This window comes from Pseudorca crassidens, chromosome 4 (assembly GCF_039906515.1).
Source record: "Pseudorca crassidens isolate mPseCra1 chromosome 4, mPseCra1.hap1, whole genome shotgun sequence".
NCBI lineage: Eukaryota > Metazoa > Chordata > Mammalia > Artiodactyla > Delphinidae > Pseudorca > Pseudorca crassidens.
In genome coordinates, this window is record NC_090299.1 from 106,733,305 (window position 1) to 106,759,788 (window position 26,484).

General features: G+C 40.3%; 3 protein-coding genes and 1 long non-coding RNA gene across 6 annotated transcripts; 3 read left to right on the forward strand and 1 right to left on the reverse strand.

Moving 5' to 3' along the window:
- Positions 1–1,938: 1,938 nt before the first annotated feature.
- On the reverse strand, positions 1,939–5,767 carry LOC137223798 (uncharacterized). The gene is made up of 2 exons (XR_010943070.1): positions 5,164–5,767; positions 1,939–2,818 (listed from the first exon to the last, which is right to left on the reverse strand). It is a non-coding gene; the product is annotated as an uncharacterized lncRNA (long non-coding RNA).
- Positions 5,470–7,806, forward strand: LOC137223797 (C-X-C motif chemokine 6-like). Its single transcript, XM_067736257.1, has 4 exons — positions 5,470–5,727; positions 5,888–6,020; positions 6,133–6,216; positions 6,589–7,806. Exons 1-4 carry the CDS (start codon positions 5,529–5,531, stop codon positions 6,605–6,607), a joined length of 435 nt encoding a protein of 144 aa, XP_067592358.1. The 5' UTR covers positions 5,470–5,528; the 3' UTR covers positions 6,608–7,806.
- Positions 7,807–18,027: 10,221 nt separating this feature from the next.
- Positions 18,028–19,744, forward strand: PPBP (pro-platelet basic protein). Its single transcript, XM_067734712.1, has 3 exons — positions 18,028–18,406; positions 18,705–18,840; positions 18,967–19,744. The coding sequence occupies exons 1-3, from the start codon at positions 18,286–18,288 to the stop codon at positions 19,067–19,069; spliced, it is 360 nt and encodes a 119-aa protein (XP_067590813.1). The 5' UTR covers positions 18,028–18,285; the 3' UTR covers positions 19,070–19,744.
- A 4,075-nt stretch (positions 19,745–23,819) lies between these two features.
- LOC137223203 (platelet factor 4-like) lies at positions 23,820–25,126 on the forward strand. Of its 3 annotated transcripts, none has more exons than XM_067734715.1 (3): positions 23,820–24,030; positions 24,350–24,476; positions 24,619–25,126. In XM_067734715.1, exons 1-3 carry the CDS (start codon positions 23,946–23,948, stop codon positions 24,704–24,706), a joined length of 300 nt encoding a protein of 99 aa, XP_067590816.1. In that variant the 5' UTR covers positions 23,820–23,945; the 3' UTR covers positions 24,707–25,126. The 3 variants fall into 3 exon arrangements, with proteins under 3 accessions (XP_067590816.1, XP_067590815.1, XP_067590814.1); XM_067734714.1 differs by having other exon boundaries at positions 23,823–24,030; positions 24,347–24,476; XM_067734713.1 differs by having other exon boundaries at positions 23,824–24,030; positions 24,311–24,476.
- Positions 25,127–26,484: the final 1,358 nt, after the last annotated feature.

Consider the following 26,484-nt stretch of genomic DNA (forward strand, 5'->3'; position numbering starts at 1 on the left):
TCAGAATCAAGATGCTGGCAGATTCAGTGTCTGGTGAGACCTTGTTTCCTGGTTCATAGATGGTGCCTTCTTGCTGTATCCTCACATGATCGAAAGAAGTAAGGGGGCTCTGTGGGGCGTCTTTTATAAGGACCTTAATCCCATTCATGAGAGATCTTCCCTCATGTCCTAATCACCTCCCAAAGGCCTGGCCTCCTAATACCATCATATTGGGGGTTAGGATTTCAGTGTATGAATTCTGGGGGAGACACAAACATTCAGACCGTAGCATTGTTGTTGGTGGTGGTATGTGTGTGTGTGTTTGATTTTTAAGTTCATGAACATTGTCTTCGAAACTTGTCAAATGCTGAGTCTTTGCTATTTGTTCAAGTAGTGACAAGGGGGGCCAAAGAGAGTTTTGATTCTCTAGGAAATGCATAAATCACACACATATAAATACATCACAATTATCCTTATTAAAACAGCAATCAATTATGTTCTGATACATATTAAATGAGAATGAAAGACACCGTAAGTTCATGTAGAAGTGGATATTCTCCTAAAAAAAGTTATGAAGATCACGGTATTCAAAAACAGTACAGTAAATGACCATTATTAAGCACAGTATTAGAGGTCTAACTTCCACAAAGGACCTCTGTAGTATCAGACAACTGACTTCTCAGAAAAAGTTATTTAAGATAGCTAATCCCTTGAAAGATTTTCTTTTCTTGCTGAGCCCAGACTAAATTTCTGAAGAGAGTAATGAATACTTCCCATTTCTGAGAAGCCCAAGGCTTTTGGCAACATTTAAAACATTAATGCTCATTCCTTTTTTTTTTTTCCATCTATCATCTCTTGTTAACGAAAACTTTTTGCAGGCCAGGCTTGCGCAGCTGAACAAAAATAACTAGCTACCCCTTACACCCAGGAGGTGGCAAGGAAAAACCTACCTATGGTTAGTAGGAGTCTAGCTCAGTTTAGACTCAAAGTTCATTCATTTACTTCTTCTCAAGCAGATTTAATCTGAAATGGGTAGCAGGAAAATTAGATAATGAATAAAAGGGAGAAAACATTCCTGACATATCACAGTAAATCTGGGACAACTTTGAAGCAAAGTTCTTCCCTAAATGATGCCCCTTCTTCGTAAGGCTGCCAAACCCAATATGGAAGGAGACAGACTGCATTGATATTGCAAAGTTAAGCCAAAAGTAACTGGCCTTTTCCTTTTCTTTTGCACGCAAGCAAGTAACTCTATTTTCCACTTAAACTCTTATTGATTGATAAACTCTTATACTGATATCTTTGATGTGCTTAACCTGATAATGATATGTCCACATCTTTTCTTACTGCAATATACAGCATTTCCTAAAGGTAATATAAAGAGTAGTGGATATAAGAGAAAATAGAAACTTAGAAAAATATTTGAAAAGGCCTAAGTCATATACTAAATCACATCACTAAAGGCCTCTCTGATTTGTTGGAAGAGATCAATTTAGAATAACATTCCCACACTGTTACCATTCAACACAGTATAACCTAATCAGAATTTTCCCTTATCACTTATCTCCAACAATCTCTAAGTCACATAAAACATGTATTTTGGTTGACACCTTAGTCGTATATAGTTTTTCTTTTAATATCAAATATCTTGCTGGTTTCTGAACATTGTTTTGAATGGTTCAGATTCCAAAGACTGAAAATATCATCTGAACAGTCCCTAAGAATAGTCAAGAAAAAATTTTCAACATTGGGAAAGCCAATTCAAAATAGATAAGTTCAAATGATTAATGACAGCAAACCACCCTATTCTTTCCTCCTTAACTTTAAGATCCACTTGCAATTTAAAGTACACTACAAAATTTAAAAGTTAACATTATTTGTCATCAAATGTTCATGAACTGCTTGCTACTGAACTTGGAACTTATGGGAGGTCAAGTGAGAAATATAAGACATCAGTGCTGATTTTGTTTATTTTTTTATTTATCTATAAATTTATTTATTTAATTAATTTATTTTTGGCTGAGTTGGGTCTTCATTGCTGTGCACGGGCTTCCTCTAGTTGTGGCGAGTAGGGGCTACTCTTCATAGCGGTGTGCACGCTTCTCATTGCAGTGGCTTCTCTTGTTGTGGAGCATGGGCTCTATGGGAGTGGGCTTCAGTAGTTGTGGCTCACGGGGCTGCAGAGCGCAGGCTCAGTAGTTGTGGTGCACGGGCTTAGTTGCTCCGCAGCATGTGGGATCTTCCCTGACCAGGGCTCCAGCTCGTGCCCCTGCATTGGCAGGCAGATTCTTAACCACAGCACAACCAGGGAAATCCCCAGTGCTGATTTTAAAGTTTATGGTTAACTTGGGATAGACAAAACAAAAGTTGTGGAGTAATTAATAATCAACTCTGTCTCAGGAGAGAGTTTTTACAAGTACATTGATTGTTCAAGGACTAAAAGTGGAAGGAATTCATTTCAGTTGGCTTTGTCAGAATAAACCTTCTCAGAGAAGACAAGACTTTGGTTTTGAAGAAAGAGAAGGACTTAGAAAGCAGGTGACAGTATTAGGCTGGTTAACCTGAAAGCCTCTTGGATGTTTGACATCATTGTGACCTCAAAGTCCAGGAGTAGATAGACTGTGGATTTCAACACCTTAACATATGATTATTGGGCAATAAAGTGGTAAAGTAAAGTTAACCAGATGTGGAGAGCCATGGGGCATTTGCCAGTACTGTGAAGAAAGCGGTTTGTAATCTGGAAACCATTAAAAATTTCTTGGGGTGGATTCTCCAGTGCTTGACTTCCAATTCTGGATTTTCTGCTTCTTAACTCTTTCTCTGGCCTTTCTTTCCCAAGCTGAAAAGTGAGGAGAGGAAAATGTTTCTTACCTGCCTCAAAGAATCAATATGAGGCTCAAAACATCATGAACATGAAAGTGTTTTCAGAGCTGCAAACCATCAAGAATGTTTTAATTCTTCTTACATTACTCTATGGTATTATGACTAAAATTGAGTTGCTTTTGACAGTCAACTTTTCAGGCTATCAGAATGTCATTTTGTGGATTGTTTTGTTATACTCTGGGACAAAAATAACACAGTGCCTTTCTATACTACCTGTACACAGTGCAGGCAGGGCAAATGGCTTCCCTTTAGACTTGCAATAAAGAAGCAATTACTTTTGAAGAGCTCTGCCTCCTAGTTGGTGTCATTGTCAACTGGAGGGAGTCTTCGGACCATCCACATTCCTATCTGTCTTTGCACAAGGTCTACATCAGGGATGCCTAGACAGGAACCAGACATGGGCAATGCACCCAAATGATTTCAATCAGAACTCAGATTAAGTTACCTGCTGCCTCCTGATTAGGTTGGGCAGCCCAACAGCTAATTTCTAGGGGGGACTTCCTATTACTTGCTTGCCAGATGTAGAAATATTTATTTTTGCCTTATATTCTGTAAACAACCTATGGTAAGTTGATTCCGGGTACAAACCAGGTGAAGCATGCACATCTGTAAGGAGAGTGTCCAGAAGAACTGGAAGTCACATCTCATGACCCTTCTATGATCTTACCATTGGGTGCCAAAACTAATTCATAAGTTCCTTTATATTTAAAACAGCTTATTTGGAACCTAAACACACATACACACAATCACACACATAATACACATACACACTTATAAAAAGTCAATAACCTACTTGAGTCATTACACACTTTTTCCCCCACAAAATCTTATACTATGGCTTATTCCCTGTGGTTAAATTGAATATAATTGCCCAAGACTTTTAGTTACATTTTTGAAATTTTATCTTATCCACATCAGTGAGGCTTTTGTCTTTAGATACAGTCGAATATCTAAAAAGGCAATATAGAATAATAATCTGAAGGCTATTTTCCCAGATCACCACTTCTCAGAAGGATGAAGGATTATTACGCTGATGGGATCAGGAAGCTGTGCAGGATAGAGAACTTCCCATTTAACTTCCCACAAAGTGAGGCCAAACCTCTCAGCCCTCTTCAACTAGGGGATTTCTAAAGTTTTCTTCTGGACTAAAAGTTCTAAAGGTCTATGACACCTCCTTCTTGCTCATCAGTGGAGGCGATGTCCTGCCAAGGAAGATGTGTGAAGGAGTTAAGAAAAGGTTCCACGGTCACGAGAGACAAGGAAAAGAATTGTGTTCCATGACTGGTTTCTAATTGCCATCATGTTTACCGATTGCCTTGGCTGGCCAAATGTGAGGAAAACAGTCTTGAGAACAATCCAGAATAGGATCTAGTTAGATTTCCATGAAAAAAAAGCCTACATGCCATTCCAACATCATTGCCACACCTGCCATGGAGTTAGACATGTGAAAGACCCAGCCGTTAAAACTTCACAGTGCTAACTGCTTCCACAGAGGAGAGAAAGAGAGGAAGCTGGAAGCCACCTCACACCTCGGGTTCAGGGCGCAGCTGTGGGCTCACTCTGACTAGAAGAGTACTGTGGAAACAGGCTTGGCCACACCACTGAGCAAGAAGTTGGATGATTCCAGAAGCCTATGTGTGTGTGTGAGTCACCCTTCCCTCCCATGAAGTTGTTTGAACGAAGCCAGAGTGGGTGCTGTCTTGCTGCCAAATTGATTCAGATCCCTAGAACCAAACTTCCAGATGAGCCACTTAAACTCATCAGACCCCACAGCTTCTCCAACTTGGGTCAATTACACGCGGAGTTAGGAAGGTCTGGAGCCATAGCTAAGAGGCTGGGCTCTGTGGCATTGCTTTAGTCTGCACTCACCCCTCCCCATTCCACCCCCAAACAAGACCATACATCTTCCACTTCCATAGTGTATTGATCTGTGCAAAACAAGGCATCATTTCCCAGGGCAATTTGCTGGGTGATTTTTGAAGATTTTTGTTAAACCACCTTGACACTCATGTTTGCAAAACTAAGTATAGGATTTCCAGTAAGTAGACTTGATTTTGGAGCCTGGTCCTCCCACTGACTTCAAGTGGGAGTAGAGGTACTTTCATCGTATTATCTTGGCTTCTAACGCTGGCTGAAGACCAGAGAATTATAAACTAATTTGAAGAACCTAGAATGGTCTGCCTGCAAGCAGGAGTGTAAGGTCTTGCAGTTTGGCACAGTTTTAATCATGGCTTACATTTCCTGAATAATAATAGTAATAATAATTAGAAAGGAATTTCAGAAATCTTTCTAAAGTCAAACCTCCGGGCTACTTTGTTCCCAGTCTTCCTGTTTAGATGGAGACGACGGGCATCTCTGAGAAGATTCTGTGCCCCAGGAGAAGCTGGCTTTCGCTAGCCCAGGCTGGCCCCGAGGATGAAGTCTCCGCAGGACTGCTTCTCACTTCCAGCGGGAGCAGCGCAGAACTCCATCCACCGCGGGGCGAGCTGACTCGTCCATCGCGGAATGGGTGCAGTCAGCGGCTCCCAGCCGCCCTCCCCAAACCCCACTGACTAACCCCGCTCCACTCGGCCCCCTTTGCCCCGCCCCGCCTCAGTCCGGGGGATTTCCCAGGCATCCCAAAGATTGAATTTCCTGCCGGGAGGGAGAGAGTGCAGATAAAAGGGATGCGGAGGACCCGAAGAAGTCACGGTGCTCTAGAGCTTCAAATCCCACCCCTTCTCCCTCCTGAACCCCTCTCGCTGAGTCTCTTCGCCACTATGAGACTCCTGTCCAGCCACGACGCCCGCATCCCCGGCCCTTCGGGCTCACTGTGCTTGCTGCTCGCGCTGCTGCTGCTGACGCCGCCAGGGCCCCTCGCCAGCGGTGAGAGCTCACAGCCAGCCGGACGCACCGGGCAGGCGGAGTGGCCCCGCCTGCCAGGCGGCCGCGACGCCCTGGGCGTGGGGAAATGTCCAGGTCGGACTGGCTGGAGAAGAGATCTCCCAGCAACCTGCTCATAACCGTGTCTCTCTTTCTACCCCAGCGGGTCCTGTCGCGGTCATAGTGAGAGAGCTGCGTTGCATGTGCTTAACCACCACACCGGGGATTCATCCCAAAATGGTCAGTAATCTGAAGGTGATCGCCCCAGGACCGCAGTGCTCCAAGGTGGAAGTGGTGTAAGTCCTCCTGCGCGGCGCTGTCCACTGTGACCTTGGCAAGAGGGATGTCTCCCCAGCCCTGACTTCAGCCCCCGCAGCTCATGGGCGCATCCTCCTTTTCTCTCTGCAGAGCCACCTTGAAGAACAAAAAGGAAGTCTGTCTGGACCCAGAAGCTCCTCTGATCAAGAAGGTCATCCAGAAAATGTTGGACAGGTACCTGTCACCTTGATCTTTTTGATTTCTGAATGTCTCTTGGAGTGCGGACTTCTCAAAGTCCTTATTCTCCGCGTGGAATTTGGCAACCACATTCCAGACCACGCTTAGAAAAAAAAAAGGATGTTCGGGAGAAGGGGCGAAAGTTGTTCTAGAATGTCCTGGGAAAACCCTTATCACAAATGTCATGTGTAATTGCCTAGGAGGTTACACAGAACTCACCGCTGAGATGTATTTGTTGTTGTTGTTGTTACTAGAGATCTTGAGCCCACCCTTTGCTTTTTATTGATCCTCAACTGTGTTTTGAAAACAAGTTGGGGTAGACAGGTGTGTGGAAATTTGGTTATACTGATGTCATTCTTTTCCCAACAGTGGAAACAAGAAAAATTAAGAGAAAGGACTGTGCATTGGAAAAATTGCCCAGTTCTTCAGCAGAAGAGTTTTCTGGGGATCTCTGGACCCAGTGAAGACAAGAAGCAAGGGCTAATTTTCTCCAGTGAGTTAGGTTTCTGTATGAATTCCCCACTATAAGAGAGAGATGAGAGGAGGGAAACTATGTTTGTCCCTGCAGCTTTCTGCTCAGTTTATGGCGTGTTTAGCGTAGTATTTCCTGCTCCTTATTTGCTGTTATTTTATCTGCTATGCTACTGAAATCTTTGGCAATTAACTAAATTGTGAATCAGGAATCATTGGTTGTTAATCTTTCAAGGTGACTATTGTATTTCTACAATATAGTTCTTATAGTGCTATGGAAAAAGCTGTGTCTTTAATGTGTGAATGATATTTCATTAGAATGCTGTATACGGAGATAAACTGTTATTCTCACCCTTTCATGAAATAGGAACTACTTAAGTATTGTTTCTTGAGGAATATGTTAGAGAATTTTCTTACTCTTGACCCTGGTTAGCTAGTTAAGTTACATTGCATTAGAAATCTGGATATATTATATAGTTATCTATGTGGAATATATTTCCTTATTTAGAATTCCTAAATGTGTGAGTTCTAAGGACTAATATATTCTTTTCCTATACATTTAGATATTTGATGTCTTCCTAGTATGGCATAATGTCATGACTTACTCATTAAACTTTTGATTTTTATGGTATTTATTATCCAGTTTATTAGGAGTATTATATCTATAGTATTATATTTCTAAGTATATGTTTTGGATTGATGAAGAAGCTAGGAACTAGGTAAATTCCTTATTTCTAGTTTTTATAAAAATACATCCTTTTAGTTTCTTAAAAGTAAAGACACATTGTAAAGCAATTATACTCCAATAAAGATGTTAAAAAAAAGAAAGAGTAAAGGCAAACTTAACAATGATTTATACTTTGAAAGTTCTGAAAACATATTTGAGCTCTTTGAATATAAACTCATCATGCAGTTAAAAAAAAAAAAATGCACTGCCCTGCTAAGATTTGCAGATGCTTATACTGTATCTTTTAAAGGTTTTGACCATTTTGTTACAAAGAATTACATATGGATCACATTTACTATGTTAAAATTGCACTTGTTAAATGTGGTCTCAATGGTTTATGGTACTTCCTTTGTTCTCTGGGAAAAACAATAAAAGATTTTAAAAATTTACTGAAGTTCTTTCTTGTACGCGGGCCTCTCACTGTTGTGGCCTCTCCGTTGCGGAGCACAGGCTCCGGATGCGCAGGCTCAGCGGCCATGGCTCACGGGCCCAGCCGCTCCGCGGCAGGTGGGATCTTCCCGGACCGGGGCACGAACCGGTGTCCCCTGCACCGGCAGGCGGACTCTCAACCACTGCACCACCAGGGAAGCCCAAGTTCTTTCTTCTTTATTGTACTGTTACAAAAACGTCATTCCTCTTTAATTCTACATTATTGTAAAAATTAACCACTCTCCTCTTTGGCTAGCAGAGAGGACCCTCATTTCCCAATGTCCTTGCATTAGTTCAACCTATTTCCAAGCTCACTCTCCTTCCAGTTCCTCATTCACAGCACCAACAATGTCTGGGTTCTTTAGAAAACACAAATAGATAAGCCTTCCTTACCTTAAATCCTTTACTGCTGCCTGTTTCCTAGACATGAAATACAAGTTACAAAGTATGACAAATTAAGTTCTGTTTCATGACTCCTGATTATTACTTCAACTGCATTTTCCCCTAGCATCTTTGCAGTCAAGAATTCAGTTCCCTTACAGGGCAAGTTCTTTCCAGGTCCAGGCCTTTGCATTTGGTAGGGCCTCTACCGGGAAGGCCCTTCCCATTTTCTGTCTATAGGAGGAAGCTTATTCATCCTTCAGAGCTCAGTTCAATCAACACCTCCCTCATGAAGTTTTCCTTGGCATTCCCAGCAGAACTCGTGGTTTCCATTTTGATGTTCCCATAGTATCTTCTAAATATCTGAATTTATGTGAATAGCCAACATTGCATTACTTTTACTTGCTTATAAGGGTTTTTACCCTGCTCTACTTAGAGTTCTCCCAGAGCATCTGCCATATTTCGTTCATCTCCGCATCCCCAATACCTGATACAGATTAACTTTAATGAATTAATAAATTTTCCTGAAACTCAGGTTGTCAGATAGTGCCCTAAAATCAGTCACCTGGCTCATGGTAGGTGCTGAATAAAGTTTAATTCCTTTACCCTCTTTTCTCTTTCTTGCCTACAAGCAATCCAACAAGAGCTTTGGTATGTGCAGTCCCTTCAGCCTATAACACTGACCCCTCACTTTCACCTGACTAACTCCCGTCCTTCCTTCAAGGCCAGTTTACATGTCACTCATGGCCTCTCTGACCCTTCCCCCCACTAGATTAAAGTCCCTTTTATATCCTGTCATAGAATTTTGTTCTTTCCCTTCACAGCATTTTGTCACCAACATGACTGTAGAGCCTATAGAGACTATGTACATGTGGTCATTTATTTAGTGTCTGTTCCACCTTCACTGTAAGCTCCATGAGGGCAGGGCTATGTTTATGATGTTCACCTCAGTTCCTAGGACAGTCCTAGCACATAGTATGTGCTTTAAAAGATAAGTGATCTAAACAATTCCCACTGTCTCTCTGGTATTAAAATACCAATTTCATGGGAATAGCTCATTCTGAGGAAGAGCAAGAAAACAAAAGGAAAGAGACTAATCCAATTAGTATACATACGTGCATCCCCCGAGTGGATTAATTGTTATATATGCTTATATTAACATGTATTTGTATTTATTAATATATGCTAATATATTATTAACATATCTATATCTAACCTAAGCTATTCTATATCTTTTCATCTCTTTCCATATATATCAAATATCAATTAGATTAATAAATGTTCTATTATTACATATTAATATATCTACGTAATAGAGAGAGAATGTATGTGTGAGAGAAACAGAGATACAAAGATATGAAAAAACCTAGAGTAGATTCAAAGAGATGAGTTTGCTGACAATTTTTTCAACAATATAAAAAATCATAAAATACCTCAAATTAAAAAAAAAATTTTAAACTTCTATGGTACTTTATTGCTCTCTCAAATAGCATTTTTTCCCTTTGAACCCATAAGTTATACACTAATCCTAAAAGAACAAACCAGTTACTATAAATGTTTGAATTATAAATTTCAGTGTTTTAAACAATCCCTGATTTATTGTATGAGCCCCAAAATACTCATTGAGTAAGTGCCTGATAATAACAAATGAAAGCGTATTAAATGCCTTTGGGATGGACAAAACATGTGAAGAAATAAACATTACTGATTACTTCTTTATCATAATTCAAAATGTCTGTTTTTCCCAGAAGCAAGATTAGTAAGTTTAGTTTGTTTATAGATCATAGAATAAGACCTTATTGTAATATTCTTGAAATCGTATTTGTCATGCTCGTGTCATAATTGGCTGTTCTACAAATAAAATAGATCACAGTATATTACCAAAGTATAACCTATACAAGAACCTCACTGACAGCTACTACTCACCAATCCTGCTGTTACTATTGATCCTGCGAGTAGCAAACTCAAAGACTAACATATCCGAGGGAAATTAATCTAATGAACATCTTCTAAGGATATACCTTCTATTTTCCTCCTCTAAATTCCTAAATACTATATTCACTCTGTTATCCCTCTGAAATTCATTCTCATATATGAAATCACTGGGAATTGAACAAACGCTCAGCTAAAATTTACTCTATGCTTCTCCCCCAATTCAAACAATTTTCAATGTGCAATCGATGCCCTTCATTCTACCAGACTTTCTTGTTTGCCTCCGGGTGTGACACATTTACATAATCCTTCAGTTCCTGAAGATATGACAGGATCTATGATAAAATATGACTAGTGGCTTTGTTTTTCTATCATAGTTTTAATCCTTGCATGAGGAAAAGAGTTGCTGTGGGTAATTCTCAGGTTGTTCATAACTTCAAAAGTCCTTCCTGGATGTTACAAATTGAGAAATTTACCAAACAGAGGAAGAGCCTGGGGATTTCGATTTGCCTCCCTGACTACTAAGAACCATCAGTGCACATGATTCTGATTTTGGCTGATGGTCCTCAGTGGCTTTTAGTCAGGAAAATTAATATTATATTCCCCGACAAAGATTGTTCATACTTCAAATACGTAAAGTGAAATAATGACATAGCAAGACATAGAGTTTAGGTGTAAAACTTTGTTTCCACCAAGTCTAGAGTCCAATTTCTTAAATATTGAGAAATTGCAAGAACATCCCCTGCCCTCTGAAAAATCCGTGTTCTTAATGGATGTGTTTCCACTACCACATAAAAGTGTGATGATTACTTCGGACCCACCTCTTGGGTTGAACAAAGAGAAAAATAGTTGATTTGATTCACTTCCAGCAAGAGAGGCCAGTGATAGTTCTTTGTAGTTTGTGGTGAAGTGCGAGTCAAAGCAGTTGCATTTCAAGTCTAGTTTTGAGTATTTTTAGCTACGTGACTTTGGCAATTTATTTAGCCTCTCCATCCCTCAGTTTTCTCATCTGTAAGAGCAGTACAATAATATCTATCTCTCAGGCAATAAAGACTAACCTGGAACAAAGTAGTTTCTTGATAAATGTTAGTTCCTTTCTCAAGCCTCCTAATTCAAGCTCCTCTTTAAATGAGAAAACTGAGGGTTCAATCATTTGAGCACCCTTAATTTTTCTCATATGTATTACCATTCTTTATACCTATGTGTGAATGATTAATTTTTAGTGCTTCTAAGAAATCTTTTTTTTTCCACCAGTCTTTTTCAGGAAGCTTCTGGAAACAATGCATTCATATTCTCTATATATTTTCTGTCAGTTATGTGGCAACAATATAAAGATGTATGATGTATTTCCCTTCTTATAAACATTAATCCATCAAATATCGGTATTGACATTTATTGGTAATCTTGTTTCATACTGGACCTCGTGCAGGATCCTTATGATACGGCGATTACAAAGATGAGAAGCTTTCAACCTAAGGTAAGGTCTTTTGGCAGCAAATACACTCAAAGTTTTCTCTGACAAAGCTTTTCTTGAAAGCTGAATGAAAAGGAACTAGATATTTTGAGAGAGAGAGGGAGACAGCAATAGTGTCTTAGGTGGCATTGCCTAGAATCAAACTCTGAGAGGAGATTTGCATGCAGGAAATTTGAGGAATGCTCTAAAAATTAACATCTGTCAGGAAGTAAGCAAGCAGCAGTGGGCAAAGGAAGAGCTGCTGTGTGACAGAAGATTCGGGTGGCCCTGTGAGAAGCTCTGGAGCTGGCCTGGCTTTGCAGAGTTATTCTGAATTTTGGCAAGGAGGCAGACCTCTGAATCTGCCCATTGACCAGCCATTAGATGTGGGCTACCCCTGGGGAGTGGGCATAGCTTTGGGTGAGACAGCGCCCTCAGGCGGTGAGCTATGCCCAGGGGGGACGTTTGTTCTGCGTGATCTGCTGCCATCTTTCCCAGCAAAGGAAGAAAGCTGTGGTGCACCCTCCAGAGGATCCTGAAAGGGCATCCTGGAGGTGCATCATGGTTTCTGGGGCTGGGGAGGGGCAAGGAGGGGAGGAGAGGGACAGAGCAGGAGGAGGAGAAGAAAGGAAACGGGATGGGAAGGGAGGAGGGAGGAAGGCTCTTGTCTTTCATTGTCTTTTTCTCTCTTTCCTACTCTCCTCTTCCTTCTCTCTCTCTCTTTCTCTCTCTCCTGCTCCCTTCCTTCCTCCTTCTTCATTTATTCATGACAAATGTAACGATACTACTTAAAAGAGGAGGACGAACAGGAGGACCAAGGTGTCCCAGCAAAAATCTCAGCCAGTAGCCAGCACGAAACACCTCCCACGTGAAAGAGGCCAGTTTGGACTTTTCAGCCATTCCAGTTGCCCTCTGACCACACCAACTCAAGTGAGCTCAGGCAAGATGAAAACAGAAGAACCCCTCATTAGCACACAGAGTTATCAGAAATTACAAACCTTTGCCGTAAGCCACTAAGTTTGGAGATGGCTTGTTATGCAGTAAAAGAGGATCAGAAAAGGATGGTCAGGCATCTGATGTTCAACAAATAGTAACAATCAATATAATTAAAATAAAAATCCTCAGGCTTGCACAACTTTGCATTGTTCCTGTATAACAGCACCCAGGAAGATATTTCCCCATCAGCTCTTTCACCTTCCCCCCTCTCCCTCCACTCCCCACACCATGCCTCACCCCTGGATAAGATACAGCCTCAATTATATTAGTGCCAGAGTATTTGAGGTCTGGATCATTCTTGGGCACTCAGAGTTATACAGAAGACATATTAGATTTCAGCACTTATAGGAAAGCTTTTGTTGGCTAGTATTTCAATTTATTGATTAAAGCGCTTTAACAAACTGACCCTCCATTTTATCATCTCTAGGATCTTCTGTACCCATTGGGTTTTTTTGTTGTTGTTTTAACATCTTTATTGGAGTATAATGGCTTTACAATGGTGTGTTAGTTTCTGCTTTATAACAAAGTGAATCAGTTATACATATACGTATATCCCCAAATCCTCTCCCTCTTGCATCTCCCTCCCACCCTCCCTCTCCTAACCCTCTAGGTGGTCACAAAGCACCGAGCTGATCTCCCTGTGCTACGCGGCTGCTTCCCACTAGCTATCTGTTTTACATTTGGTAGTGTATATATGTCCATGCCACTCTCTCGTTGCATCCCAGCTTACCCTTCCCCCTTCCCGTGTCCTCAAGCCCATTCTCTACATCTGTATCTTTATTCCTGTCCTGCCCCTAGTGTATCGGTTGTTTTATTACTAATTTGTAGGCAGTGGCTTATCCCCTTCATATTTAGGAGATGTCAGCTCAAAACATTCTAATTAATGCAGAATTAATATATGTTTTAATTTTAAAGGCTAATGTTCCTCCAGTGTCTCTAGATATTTTCTTTTGAAATAGCTAACAGATAAGTTCTGTTCTGAGTCTTAGAAAACTTGCTAGTTTCCTGAATGACACTGCTATTTATAAGACAATGACTTAAAGGAAAAAGAGATAAAGTAACTTACCACAAAAAAAAAAACCCAGGGTGACAAAGTAAGAGTCATAAAAAGCTGTCAAGTTATTTTTAAACCCAAGAGCCTCTGACACTAATTTTCTAGCATTCTCTGAAGTAATAACTTTGCATAAAGTAACTTCTTTTGCTTGAATAACTGATTTTAAAATATTTTTTACCCATTTCTGTATAGTCAGGTTATTCAAGTCAGTATTATGTTTCTCTTCATGGAAATCCAAGAAAATCATGCATGTGACAGTAATAGCAGTTAGCAATAGTAGTAGTAGTAATAGCAAATTAGTATTTATATCCCATTGCTTTGCACAAATATTTGAGATCTCACTTTTAAAAAAGAAGTAGTTAAATGACTAAGTCACACAGCAAAGAGACTTTGTAATGCCTGGCACATAGTAGATACTTAATACATATTGAAGAAATGAAAACTAGCAAAACGTTATTTACCTCACACGCTAATAGGCTTGTGAAATTTTAGTGACTCAAGAAATGTGTTAATACTTCCTCACAAACCTTGCTGTCGATGTGTCTTTTGTGACAAAATACACTTGTTGATTAAGACAATGAGTTGATGATCCTGTGCTACATGCCTACCTCTTTCCTGGTATCAACTAAGTCAAGTAGCATCATTAGCTCAGAAAACTTCCATATAGTTTCCCCAAAAGGATTAGGAACTTTTGACTAATCTTAGTAAGTGAACCAGGAAGGAAATGTGGATAGTGTTTGTATGGGGGTCGGGGAGGGGGAAGCGTACATTGAAACTCACAGATATAGTAAACAGTACGTGTTGCAGAGAGGAGAGGTGGGATGGACAGAAAAAGAATGATACGATGAATAATGCCAAAAAACTTTATATCTTGCTGTGGAAATGGTTTTGAGCTTATGGTTGAATACAAACATATCTGATTTGTGAATCAGCAATAGTTTAATCACAATAATGGGGAAAGGCTATACCATCATCACTCAGGAAGAACCAGAAGGAAGTTTGCTCTCCTGATTCTATTTCCTGTTGAAATTCTTTCTATAATTCACTTCACATGGTCACTCTTAGAAGGATACTAAGTTTTTTCAGCTTAAGATTTTCCTTAAGCTTACCTACTAGACTATGAATTTTGGGGTTGGGAGAGGTGGAAAATCAGGTTAATTTAATATGTTCTACTGCTAGACTGTAAGTTATAAGAAGAAAACAAATGGGCTGGAGAAAAATATGGAATACATTGTAAAACAGGAAATAAGAACTTCAGTAGGCATAGTCAGTAACTGCTAAACAACAGGAGAAATTGGCTTAAAATTTTTTACAAGTTGGAAATCATTTACTGCAGTCATTCTTTTGATAAAAAGTAATCTTATACATTTAATATTTTAAGAGTTTCTTCTAAAATTTTGAAGGTATAAATAAATAAGAAAAAAAGAAAATGGGAAGTTTGAATATTGTGTAAGATTTGGACATAGTTGTAAGAGGAAGACAACCTGTGTCTGGGGCCTCATCCTTTTTGCCCAGCCTTCCAAAGCACCTTTTTATACCACAGGTACTTTGGGCCATGTGAAGTCTAATTTGAGAATTGTGACTGATTAGAAATGAAAATGAAACTTTCCTTTAGTGATACATATTCACTGATTTATTCACTAACACTGTTTAGCTAAGACCTGCTGTATATTGTGTTACCTTACACATTATAGGATACATGAGGTCTTCAAAGAAACCTTGGACATGTCTCTGTATTCAAAAGTGTACAGAGGGGGGTTCTGTGCCCATGAGTCTAGACGTTCAGATTGTCTAACCATTGTACTACTTGTGCATTTCAGTTAATATTGCTGTGCATTAAAGAATAAACAGGTCCTAATGCCCAAAATATATTAAAAGTAGAGGTAGTAAAATAATCCCTTTATAAATGCTCTTTTATTGTTTTTTAGGAAGGGCTGTGTCTTCTGGGAGTGTCTATGTTAATCCACTTCTTAGAGCTAGATGTAGTCCTGTACTTAGTCGTTGAAATGCTGGTGGAAGGGTAAGAGGAAGGGTGAAAGGAAGGGCTCTTGGCTAATATCTCCATGTCTAGAAGACAGTTTTAGGTTATAACCATAGGCTGTATGTGCAGTTTTGTAAAGTACCTATGTTTATTGTGGACAAGCTTCATTCTTTACTTTGCAACATCTAAGATTTTTAGATGATCAGAGGTGACGATGTAGGATAAAAAGTAGAGCTAGTGGGCTTCCCCGGTGGCGCAGTGGTTGAGAGTCCGCCTGCCGATGCAGGGTACATGGGTTCGTGCCCCGGTCCGGGAAGATCCCACATGCCACGGAGCGGCTAGGCCCGTGAGCCATGGCCGCTGAACCTGCGCGTCCGGAGCCTGTGCTCCGCAACAGAAGAGGCCACAACAGCGAGAGGCCCGCATACCGCAAAAAAAAAAAAAAAAAAAAAATAGAGCTAGTGAATTAACCAATTTGTAAATATCTTTGTTATAACTGATTTTTTAAAAAAGCAGCACCTTGGATATGGAATGGTTAAACTGTCTCAGAAATATACGTCAGGACTCTTTCATTAGGTTGGCAGAAGAGGGGCAGAAGGAAGTATAAAGGGAGGGATGTATGTGGATGTGTTCATATTTATATTTTGATGATAACCATTGATGTGTGTGCATCTCTTGGCTGTGCTATAGGAATATATTGTTAAGTGAGTCAGTGGAAACATACCTTCTTGCTAATACTTTAATTGTTTAGATCAGATAATGAATCCTCTTAGAAGCATTATGCTTTGTGTACTCTGTTGTGTTATGTCTCATTTTGAATTTAACATTAAGGGAATGTAGTATTTTAATCATAAGTCTGCCAATATCTGTCTAAAGGCCTGTTGCCATTTTTGTCTTTTATGAAATTTTTATTGCCAAGAAAGGCAGGATTATATTTTTTTCCTTCCAGATTGACTTGCTGTAGTGTATTCTTGGTTATAAAAATACTCATATAGCTGTGGGACTTTGAAATGGTAAATGTTCGTGATGTGGGAAAAAGCATGATACATAACTGTAAAATATGAATTACATAAATTCAGATACATGGATGCTTAGTTGTGTAGATACACAAATGAGATTTAGAAGGATGCATCAAACAGTAAACTGCTTGTGATTATGGACGACTGATTTTTGCTTCTTGTGTTTTTCGGTTTCCTATTATGCACATGTTAACTTTTAAGAAATAAATGTTATTTTAAAAACCTTAAAAAAAAAGTGTACAGTCCTGTTGAGGAAGCAGGTCTCATAGATGGGGCAGAGATCCAGACAATAGCATATGCAAGCCAGTATGTGATGTGCAGGTCTATCTCTGCATAGCTGCAGGGCTTTGTCGTGTGGGGTTTGAGATCAAGACCCTTAATTGGTGTCTGAGACTTGAGGAATAAAGATGTTACTGCAGTTCATATAAAAGTTCAAAAATGGAAACACCTTCAAGGTCACCAATGGGACAGAAGTTGAACAACAAGAGCCCATGCTATAGAATGTTATGCAGACGTTGAAAAGAATGGGGAAAAGTGACACTGAGGTAGCATGCAAGGATGCTGAAGACATATTTTTGAAGGACAAAAGCTATATAATAATCCCATTTATATTTAAAAAATCTATGTCTACCTCTCTATATGTTTATCTCTATGTATTGGGTTGGCCAAAAAGTTACCCAATATTATGTGTGTGGCTCTATGTATATGTATATGTGTATATAGAAATGTAGAGAGAATAGAAAACTAGTGCCAAATTGTTACCAGTGGTTACCATCGGAGACCGGGAATGTGGAGTAATGATGAAGAGGAACTTGCATGCTTTATCCCACATGCATCTGCAGGTTATGAATCTTTTACAGTGAATTGTATTATACATTTCTCAGCTAGATTAATAATGAAAAATAAAGCTGCTGGGTCTTGTTTTCTAGCGTATACTCAGATGATAGAAAAAAGTAGTTTATTTTATAACAGAAAGGAGGATGAGTTTGCTTCTAGTTTCTGGATAAAATTACAAAAGATGATATATTTGGAAGACAGAAAGAAGCCCATAAACTAATATGCAAAGTGAGACTTTGATGGTAATTGGCTCCTATTTTATCCACATACTCCAAACGAATCCCAATACTTATCAACGACCAAGATAGGAACATCTGCTTTCCTTGGCAACCGGAAAGGGAAGTTAACTCTCTGTTTCGAGGGCCGCATACTTATGCTTTCAGATACACATAAAGTGTCTATAAGGCCTCTAAATTGCATTATAGGAAAGGCAGGGCATATTACATAATTATACAAAGAAAATATTGTAATATTTCAGTCTAGTTCTTTCTAAGTACAGTATTAAATATGTGTAAGGGAGATGGATATTGAGAAGGGGGGAGTGAGAGTGTGCAGGGATGCTTAAAATGAAATTTAGCAGGAATTTGACTCGCCTGGCATTTATCTGGGTTGGGCACAACTTGACCACTCTTACACATATATTACCACACACCCTCACTTCCCCCATCCCTATCCTTTTTCTCCTTACTGGCCTTGAGGGAGTGTGTATAAAAGACAGCAGGAGACTGTGAAAGCGACTTAGCTGCAGACTCCCAGGCTAACAGCTCTAACTCAGTCTTTTCTGCCATGAGCCTCAGGGGCAGCACCACCTCCTCCTGTACCAGGGCCATCCCACTTCCTGTCCTGCAGGTGTTGCTGCCGATGTCACTGCTCCTGACCACGCTGGTTCCCTCCACCACTGGAGAACGTAAGAGAAACTTAGGGAAAGCTGAAGGTGGAGTCTCTGTTTCCCTGCACCTGAGGCTGCTTCTGCTGCAGCTGTATCTGGGGGATGGACTGTCCTGGTGCTCCTGGGACTAGAGAAAGGCATTATATGAATAACTGTAAATGGAGGCGATGCACTCATGTGCCAGGAATTCTGCTAGGGTACTTTACTAAAGGTTTACCGATCAGACTCGCAATGGCCTTGTGAGAGAGGTACCCATCAATAGGGAAGATCCTTGAGATAATCATGACCACTCATAGAATCACAACTTCTACCCTAGCTAAAAGTATGGATAGAAGGCTGTACATTGAACTTCGCTGCTCATGTGTGAAGACCACCTCTGGCATTCATCCCAGTAACATCCAAGATTTGGAAGTGATCAGGGCAGGACCCCACTGCACCAAAGTCGAAGTAATGTAAGTCTCTGCTTCTGCAGTATTGCCTCACTAGGGAAGCCCTTCACCTCCATCCCTACCGACACTGTTGGATCCCTTCTGATAGTGTGCCAGGATGCTCTCGGATAATTCTATTCTCTCTTGCAGAGCAATGTTGAAGAATGGGAAGAAAATCTGTCTGGACCCAGAAGCTCCCAGAATCAAGAAAATAGTCCAGAAAATATTGGAAGATGGTGGGTCAGCTGCTTAATGTTTTTGCTTTCTGTCAAACGATTTTATCTCCCAAGAAGGATAAAAGTTTGAGGTCTTGGCTTTCTAGAGTTCTTATTTATCCAGGATACCGAGTCATACCGTATGAAGCTTTGGATGTGTTTTCCGTTCTGTCACAAAAAGTCACATTTTGTTCTGAGATGGCTGATTAATAGATGACAGAGAGAAAATGAAAGTAAGCATGGCTAGGGTGTAAGATAGGCTCAAAGATGCATTGTACAACAGGGGGAATAGAGCCAATATTTTGTAATAACTGTATATGGAAAGTAACTTTAAAAATTTTAAAGTTAATAAAAAAAGAAAGTAAGCAAGGCTAGTTTCAAAATACATGGTTTACTCCCTAACTCTTGGCTAAATGTGGTACTGTGTTTTGCATTTCCTCTTTAAAAATTTCTTTCCAAATACAGCCATGTTAACTTATCTTGCTCCTCTGTACTCTTAGACTAGATGTGCCCATGATGATTCCATAATGGTCAGTGATATTAGGAACCACACAGGGCCCAGCATGGAACACTTGCTCAATAAATGTTTATTAATATATTTAGGCACTTTATATATTAATAGTGTTTTTCATTGTCTTAGTCCTAGGATGTCTTGTTTCAAAACATTCTCTGAAAGATTTTTCTAATGTTTATTTTAGCCTTCAAATCCTAAAAATAAAGCTGTAGAATGTGAATCTTGTAAGCAGTGGTTATTTACTTTAAAGTGGATATATTTAATACCAGTAGAGCAAAAAATATATGATGGTATATGATATCATATATATTTTTAATAATCTATGATAGTATTTTCAATAATAATAATAACAACACAGATTCTACTTGGTGTTGAATGTTTTACCTTGACATGTTTGTACGTATTTGCATTTACTAAATATCTAGATGGTAACCATTTCAGTATGAGAATCAGCCTTGCAAATAAACACGATAGAGAATTTAAGCTTTACCAGGCTACTAACTGTTAGTTTACAATCAACAGAACTTTCTTTAATGTCTAATCTCTTTCATTTACACCCATGCTATTCTTAAAGAAATATTAATATAAAATCAAATTTATTATTGCTTTGTTGTCATATATTATTACTTTTAACAGAATTATTAGGGAAAAAAGACTTATGTTTTTATTCTTTTAAACTTTGGTATTTAACAATATGGCCAACAAAAGTCACTAGCTGATGATACGTGCTATTTTTAATGTACTATAGTAATAGCTAAACTTTATTAATAACTATTAATATTATGAGTTATATTAATAATAAGATTAATATTCCAGACAAAATAATTGTTCTGCATGCATTACAATTAAATAATTGTAAAGAATTTAATAATTCTTACAAGATAGCTAGGATCTGGTTAAGAGCACGTCCTCTAAAGAGAGGGTAACTTAGTCCACCACTTGCCAGCTGTGTAAATTTGGGCAGGTTGCATAACCTCTCTGTGCCTAAGTTTCTTCATCTCTAAAATGGCATAATAATATTGCTTATCTCATAGAGTTGATGTGAAATTAACAGTTAATAAATTCAAAGTGCTGAAGATAATGAATGTCACACAATAACCCATATGTCAATGTTAGTTAGTATTTATTATTATTACCATTAGTGTTATAGGGAAGAAAAACGAAGTTCAAAGAGATTAGGAAATTTGCCTCAGAATCAGATAACTAAGTAGGTGACAGAGTGGCAATTTGAAACTATGCTCTTAACCACATACCATATCACTTTGCTTGATTTTTCTTTCTCTAATTAAGAGATTACATTATATATCACATAATGTTATTGACACGGAAAACAGGACTTGATACATAAATAGCATACTGCACATATTATGATGGTTATAGGAGAAGATATCAGTTCATCTATCCCAAACTGCACATGGACCTTGGGGAGCACTCATGTATTAAGCACATAGTTCACAATCTCTGCATTATTAGGTTTCCTTTTATTTTCTCCTCACTATTATAGGTTTAATGCCTTAGACGCTTTCTCTACAAAATAAATACTTTTATTAAGTAATAGTTAACAAATAACATACACGAATAAACATGTAATAAATAAAGCAGTAAATGGTGACTGCAGTCGTGGTGATCAGTTTTTCTCCAATAATTTAAAATAGCTCAGCATCTCGTTCATTTCTCTAGTGGTTTCCTACTGAAATCCAACAGGGCCACCTCTTGAGACATGACACCGTTTTTACACTAGGCTAATATCTCCGGCATAATGCATATGTCTCTTACTTTTGTGTGCACATGTTGAATTATTCTATTTAGATGCAGAGAAAGAATGAATGAATTGTCACTACTCCCTGGGTTCCTTTATACTGCAAATATTGAAATCTGTGGGGTAAGGTTGTACAAATCCAGTATGTTGCCCATCCATACGCCAAACCACCCCTCCTGTCCATTCCCTCTGGGCTAACCCAATTTGGGATCTCAAGTTTCAGTTCCATACACATGTATGACTTATACATGCTGTACCAGCCATTGCACGGATGCTGGATATTCAAAGACTGTAAGTCACAGAGACTTGCCATTGAAGAGAGTACTGTCTGGTGGGAGAGGCAGACAGGCTGACAAATAATCACGACCACAAGTTCATATAGAGGTACGCTCCAACTACACAAAGAAACAGATACATGAACACGTCAAAGCCTCATCGTTCTCATTTTCAACATTTATCATCTTCACTAGTGTAGTACTTTATACTGAGTTCCTGCCAGGGAGCTAGAATAGCGATAGACAGTACTATATCTCACCACACGGGGCTTTCCATTTAGGAAGAGAAACCATTTTAAACACATTTAGATATATATGCATGTGTGTGTGTATGTCATATATTTGTGTTTGTATGAGCTGTGAGACATAGGAGAAGCAGTGGGTGTTACAAGACAACAACAGGGAAAACAAGTAGCTTTAGCTGTTGGGGAAGGCCCCTGTGGGGAGGTGATATTTAAGCAGACACCAGAAATATGAGTAGAACTAGCCAGCTGAAAAGACAGGTGGTGGGAGAGTAAGAGAAAGCACATTCCAGGCCCAGGAACTAAATTCCATATCCCTGCAGAAATCTGGTCCTGCTGAGCATTAAAAGGTCTGCTAGGGCTTCCCTGGTGGCGCAGTGGTTGGGGGTCCGCCTGCCAATGCAGGGGACACGGGTTCGTGGCCCGGTCCGGGAAGATCCCACATGCCGCGGAGTGGCTGGGCCCGTGAGCCATGGCCGCTGAGCCTGCCGGTCCGGATCCTGTGCTCCGCAGTGGGAGAGGCCGCAGCGGTGAGAGGCCCGCGTACCGAAAAAAAAAAAAAAAAAAAAAGAGGTCTGCTAGTTCCATGCAGTGGGCTCCTGAGGCCCCTCACCACTGTTAATCAGTGTGACAGGGAGCCTCTGGCTTTGAGATGAGGGTGTGCTTTGCCCTGATCAAGAGCCAAAGTCATTCTTTTTCAGGGAAGGGAAGATGGTCTATATTGATCTCTGGACCTTTTCTGTGCAGGATTCTGTTGCATCTTTTACACACTCAACTCCCAGGTGCTCTGTGTCCTCCCGAGAGCTTCACTACTCCCGCCAACGGTGCAGCCCATCTCACCCTGTCACTTGTACTGGCCAGGTGGCAGCAGGCACCGGGAGATATGGCCTGAAAACTCTCCTTGACCTCTCTTCTTCCTGAGCAGAATGGAGAAACATCCAGGTAGCAATTTCTATAGAAAGTGTGCATCCAAACATTACCGTTACAATTTTTCTCAGAATAAGAGGATAGGTGAGGCTAACTGAGCTTGCTTCCTAGAGTATATTGGATGATGGTTGGTAGAGCCAGGTGGATCCCATTCAAGAGACTGAGGAAACTTTCCACATTCATGTGAAATTTGGAACCAAGTCATCACCTGGAGACCAAATTCAACTCTTTAGTAGCAGAAAACAATGACAAACGGCACATCTGGAAGAAACGCACCTGCCAAGCTCACTCAGTGGTAATCAACAAGAAAGGCAGAAGTGAAGGAGCAGTTCTTTTTTTTTTTTTTTTTAACATCTTTGTTGGAGTATAATTGCTTTACAATGGTGTGTTAGTTTCTGTTTTGTAACAAAGTGAGTCAGCTATACATATACATATATCCCCATATCCCCTCCCTCTTGCGTCTCCCTCCCTCCCACCCTCCCTATCCCACCCCTCTAGGTGGTCACAAAGCACCGAGCTGATCTCCCTGTGCTATGTGGCTGCTTCCTACTAGGTCTCTATTTTACGTTTGGTAGTGTATATATGTCCATGCCTCTCTCTCACTTTGTCACAGCTTACCCTTCCCGCTCCCCATATCCTCCAGTCCATTCTCTAGTGGATCTGGGTCTTTATTCCCGTCTTACCCCTAGGTTCTTCATGACCTTTTTTTTTTCTTTCTTACATTCCTTATATATGTGTTAGCATACGGTATTTGTTCTTGATGAAGCAGTTGAGGGTTGAGAAGGAAACAAACTTTCCTGCTGTACCAACTGCAACACGGTGACAACAGAGAACTCTACTGTTGCACATAACCAAGAAAACATACATTTTTATAAGGTTAAAGTACCGTTTCTAACTGCACAAATGTGCATGTATTATATGAATTCAGGGTAGCGGTTGGATCCTGCTCCCAGCTCCCAGCAAGACTGCTGATCCCTGGCTTCTTTTCCTTTTGCCCTAATCTTGGCTGCACAGTGCCCAACTCTGCAGAAGTGTCTCAGCTTCCGCACCGCAGTTCTCCATCCTCAACCCCAGGCTTCCGACGAAGTTGACCCACCGCGGGTATAAAACGGCCTGAGAGTCTCGGGAACCACCGGTCTGCGGAGCGCCAGCCCGGGCTGCCCCTGCGCTCTCGGCTCCTGCTGGCATCTCTGCGACATGAGCCTGGCAGCTGGCACCCGCGCCCCCGGCCTGCGGCCCAGCCCCGGGCTGCTGCTCCTACTAGCCGTCGCTCTCGCCCAAGGTGAGAGCTGAATGAAGCAGGGCCTGGGGGAGGTCGGGGGCGGTGGGGAGAGAGTGCTGGAACCCCCGGGGCTGGGGCGGAGTCTGTACCCGTCTCGGTTCCCAGCTGTGATTGACCGAGCGCGGCTAAGAGCGCAGGCGCTGTGCCAGGTGCTGCCCGCTGCGCTCTACCACCTGGACAGTCAGACACTTTCTGAGGGAGGTCTGGTTTGTGGATGAGGAAGTGAAGGTCAGACGCCACGCCACGAGAAGATCCCTAAGGTACCGCTGGCTGTTCACAGAGTCGTCACTCCCCACTGTCCCCGCCCCACCCGCAGCAGACTCTGAAGGTGGAGCTGGAGACCTGCGCTGCGTGTGTGTGAAGACCACCTCTGCGGTCCATCCCCGGAGCATCTCCAGCCTGGAGGTGATCGGGGCTGGACTCCACTGCCCCAGCCCCCAACTGATGTGAGTCCTTGCACTCGCTTCTTTCGTGCCCACCCTCTTCTCCTCTCCCCTTCCCTACCGCCCCTCTCCACCCGCCTCCCGCCAGCCTAATCCCAAATTCAAACCCAAGGACTGAAAGGGGCGCCTCTTCTTTCCCTGGCAGAGCTACGCTTAAGGATGGGAGGAAAATTTGCCTGGACCCGCAGAATCCTCTGTATAAGAAAATAATCAAGAAACTTTTGAAGAGTTAGCTCTTAAATCTGTACTTTTGAAGAGTCGGCTGCCTAAATCTGTACTTTTGCTATATAAAGTGTTTCTTCTTTTTTTTTTTTTTCGTTTTCAATCTAACTGCGGAAAAATCATCTGATGATTTTATTATCCTTGAAATTCTACATAAACAAAATAAATGAAGTTGTGGTATAGTCAATATTTATTAATAGAGGAAAGAAATAATGTTGACATATCACAATTTCATATAAAGAAAAATCTCCAGAATTTTAAGCAAACATATATTGTGAAAGAAGGTTTGGTTTAATAAAGACTGGTTTTACTTGGTGTTGTATGTTGGCTGATATATATTTGCATATTTCCAGGATTGTATTACTTAATAACTACTTATTTACATAATAATGTCATGATTAGCTTTGCCAATAAATATTAATTGCACTTAAGTTTTCTGGGCTGCTTTTTTAAAAAAATTAAGTAAATAAAGTAGACACTGCTTTTACCTCCTTAAGATTTATACTTTACCCCAGTATAGAAAATTAATAAAAATGAAACTAGAATTCTCTACTACTTAGTGGAAATATACGGATACTTTCCAGAGCATTACATTAAAATATTGTACTCTTTATTGATCCTTTGATAATGCTGACATTTAACAAAAATGAAATGATAAAAATGGTTCCTGTACTTATGTTACCGCCTGTAATAAATCCCACATTTGGCAAACTTACAGAATTGGTTCTTATTACATTCCATTTATATACCATGAGTTTTGCTCTAAGCATGAAAATGTCTTTAATAGACTTTTTCCTCAGTATTCTCGGGTTCAGTAAAACCTTATTTGCAGTTTACCACTGTTCCATGAATCTCTTAACATTGGAGATATTGAGATTGTGTGTTAAACAGCTGTGAAAATTAGGAGAGATACAGGTTGTATTTTCATTTATGCTTTAAGAAGACACTACTATACTTTAGGAAGAAAGGATGGCATTGAAAGTTGGGTGTGTTAGTTACTTTGCTTCTGTAACAAAGTACCACAAACTCAGTGGCTTTAACAGCACAAATTTATTATCTCACAGTTCTAGACATCACAAGTCCAAAATGGGGCTTACAGGCTAATGTCAAGGTGTCCTCAGAGCTGCATTCCTTCTGGAGGTTCTAGGGGAGAATCTATGTCCTGTCTTTCTCAGCTTCTAGAAGCCATCTGCATTCTTCAGCTCCTGGTCCCTTCCTCTATCTTCAAACTACATCACTCCAACCTTTACTTTTGTTGTCACCTCTGACTCTTCTTCTTATACCCTGCCTGCCTCTTAAAAGGGGCCTGTGATTATGCTGTGCCCACTTGGATAATCCCACTATACCCACTTGGATAATCTAAAATAATCTTCCCATCTCAAGATCCTTTCACATTTGTGAAATCTTTTTTGCCATATAAGGTAACATTTTCACAAGGTTCTAGAAGTTAGGATATGGAAATCTTTATTCAGCCTAGAGGGCAAGAAGGCAGAATCTAGTTGAGGCAGGAGAAAGCTACAGACCTTTACCCATGAGCCAAAGTCATTTCAACCTAAGGTGGCAATGTTTGTGTACAGGGAGGATTAGACTGCTAAGAGAAAATGGAGAATGTCCATTTCAGTCTCCTTGGGGTGGGAGAAAGGGAGGAAGCTTTGATATAACAAACTACTTAAATAGATGCTATTTATAGAGGCTTATGAAGTGCAAGAGTATCATCTAAATTTTCACAACCACTTTGCACATCAGGTAACATTATTCCCATTGTAGAGTTGCAGTAACAGTCTCAGAA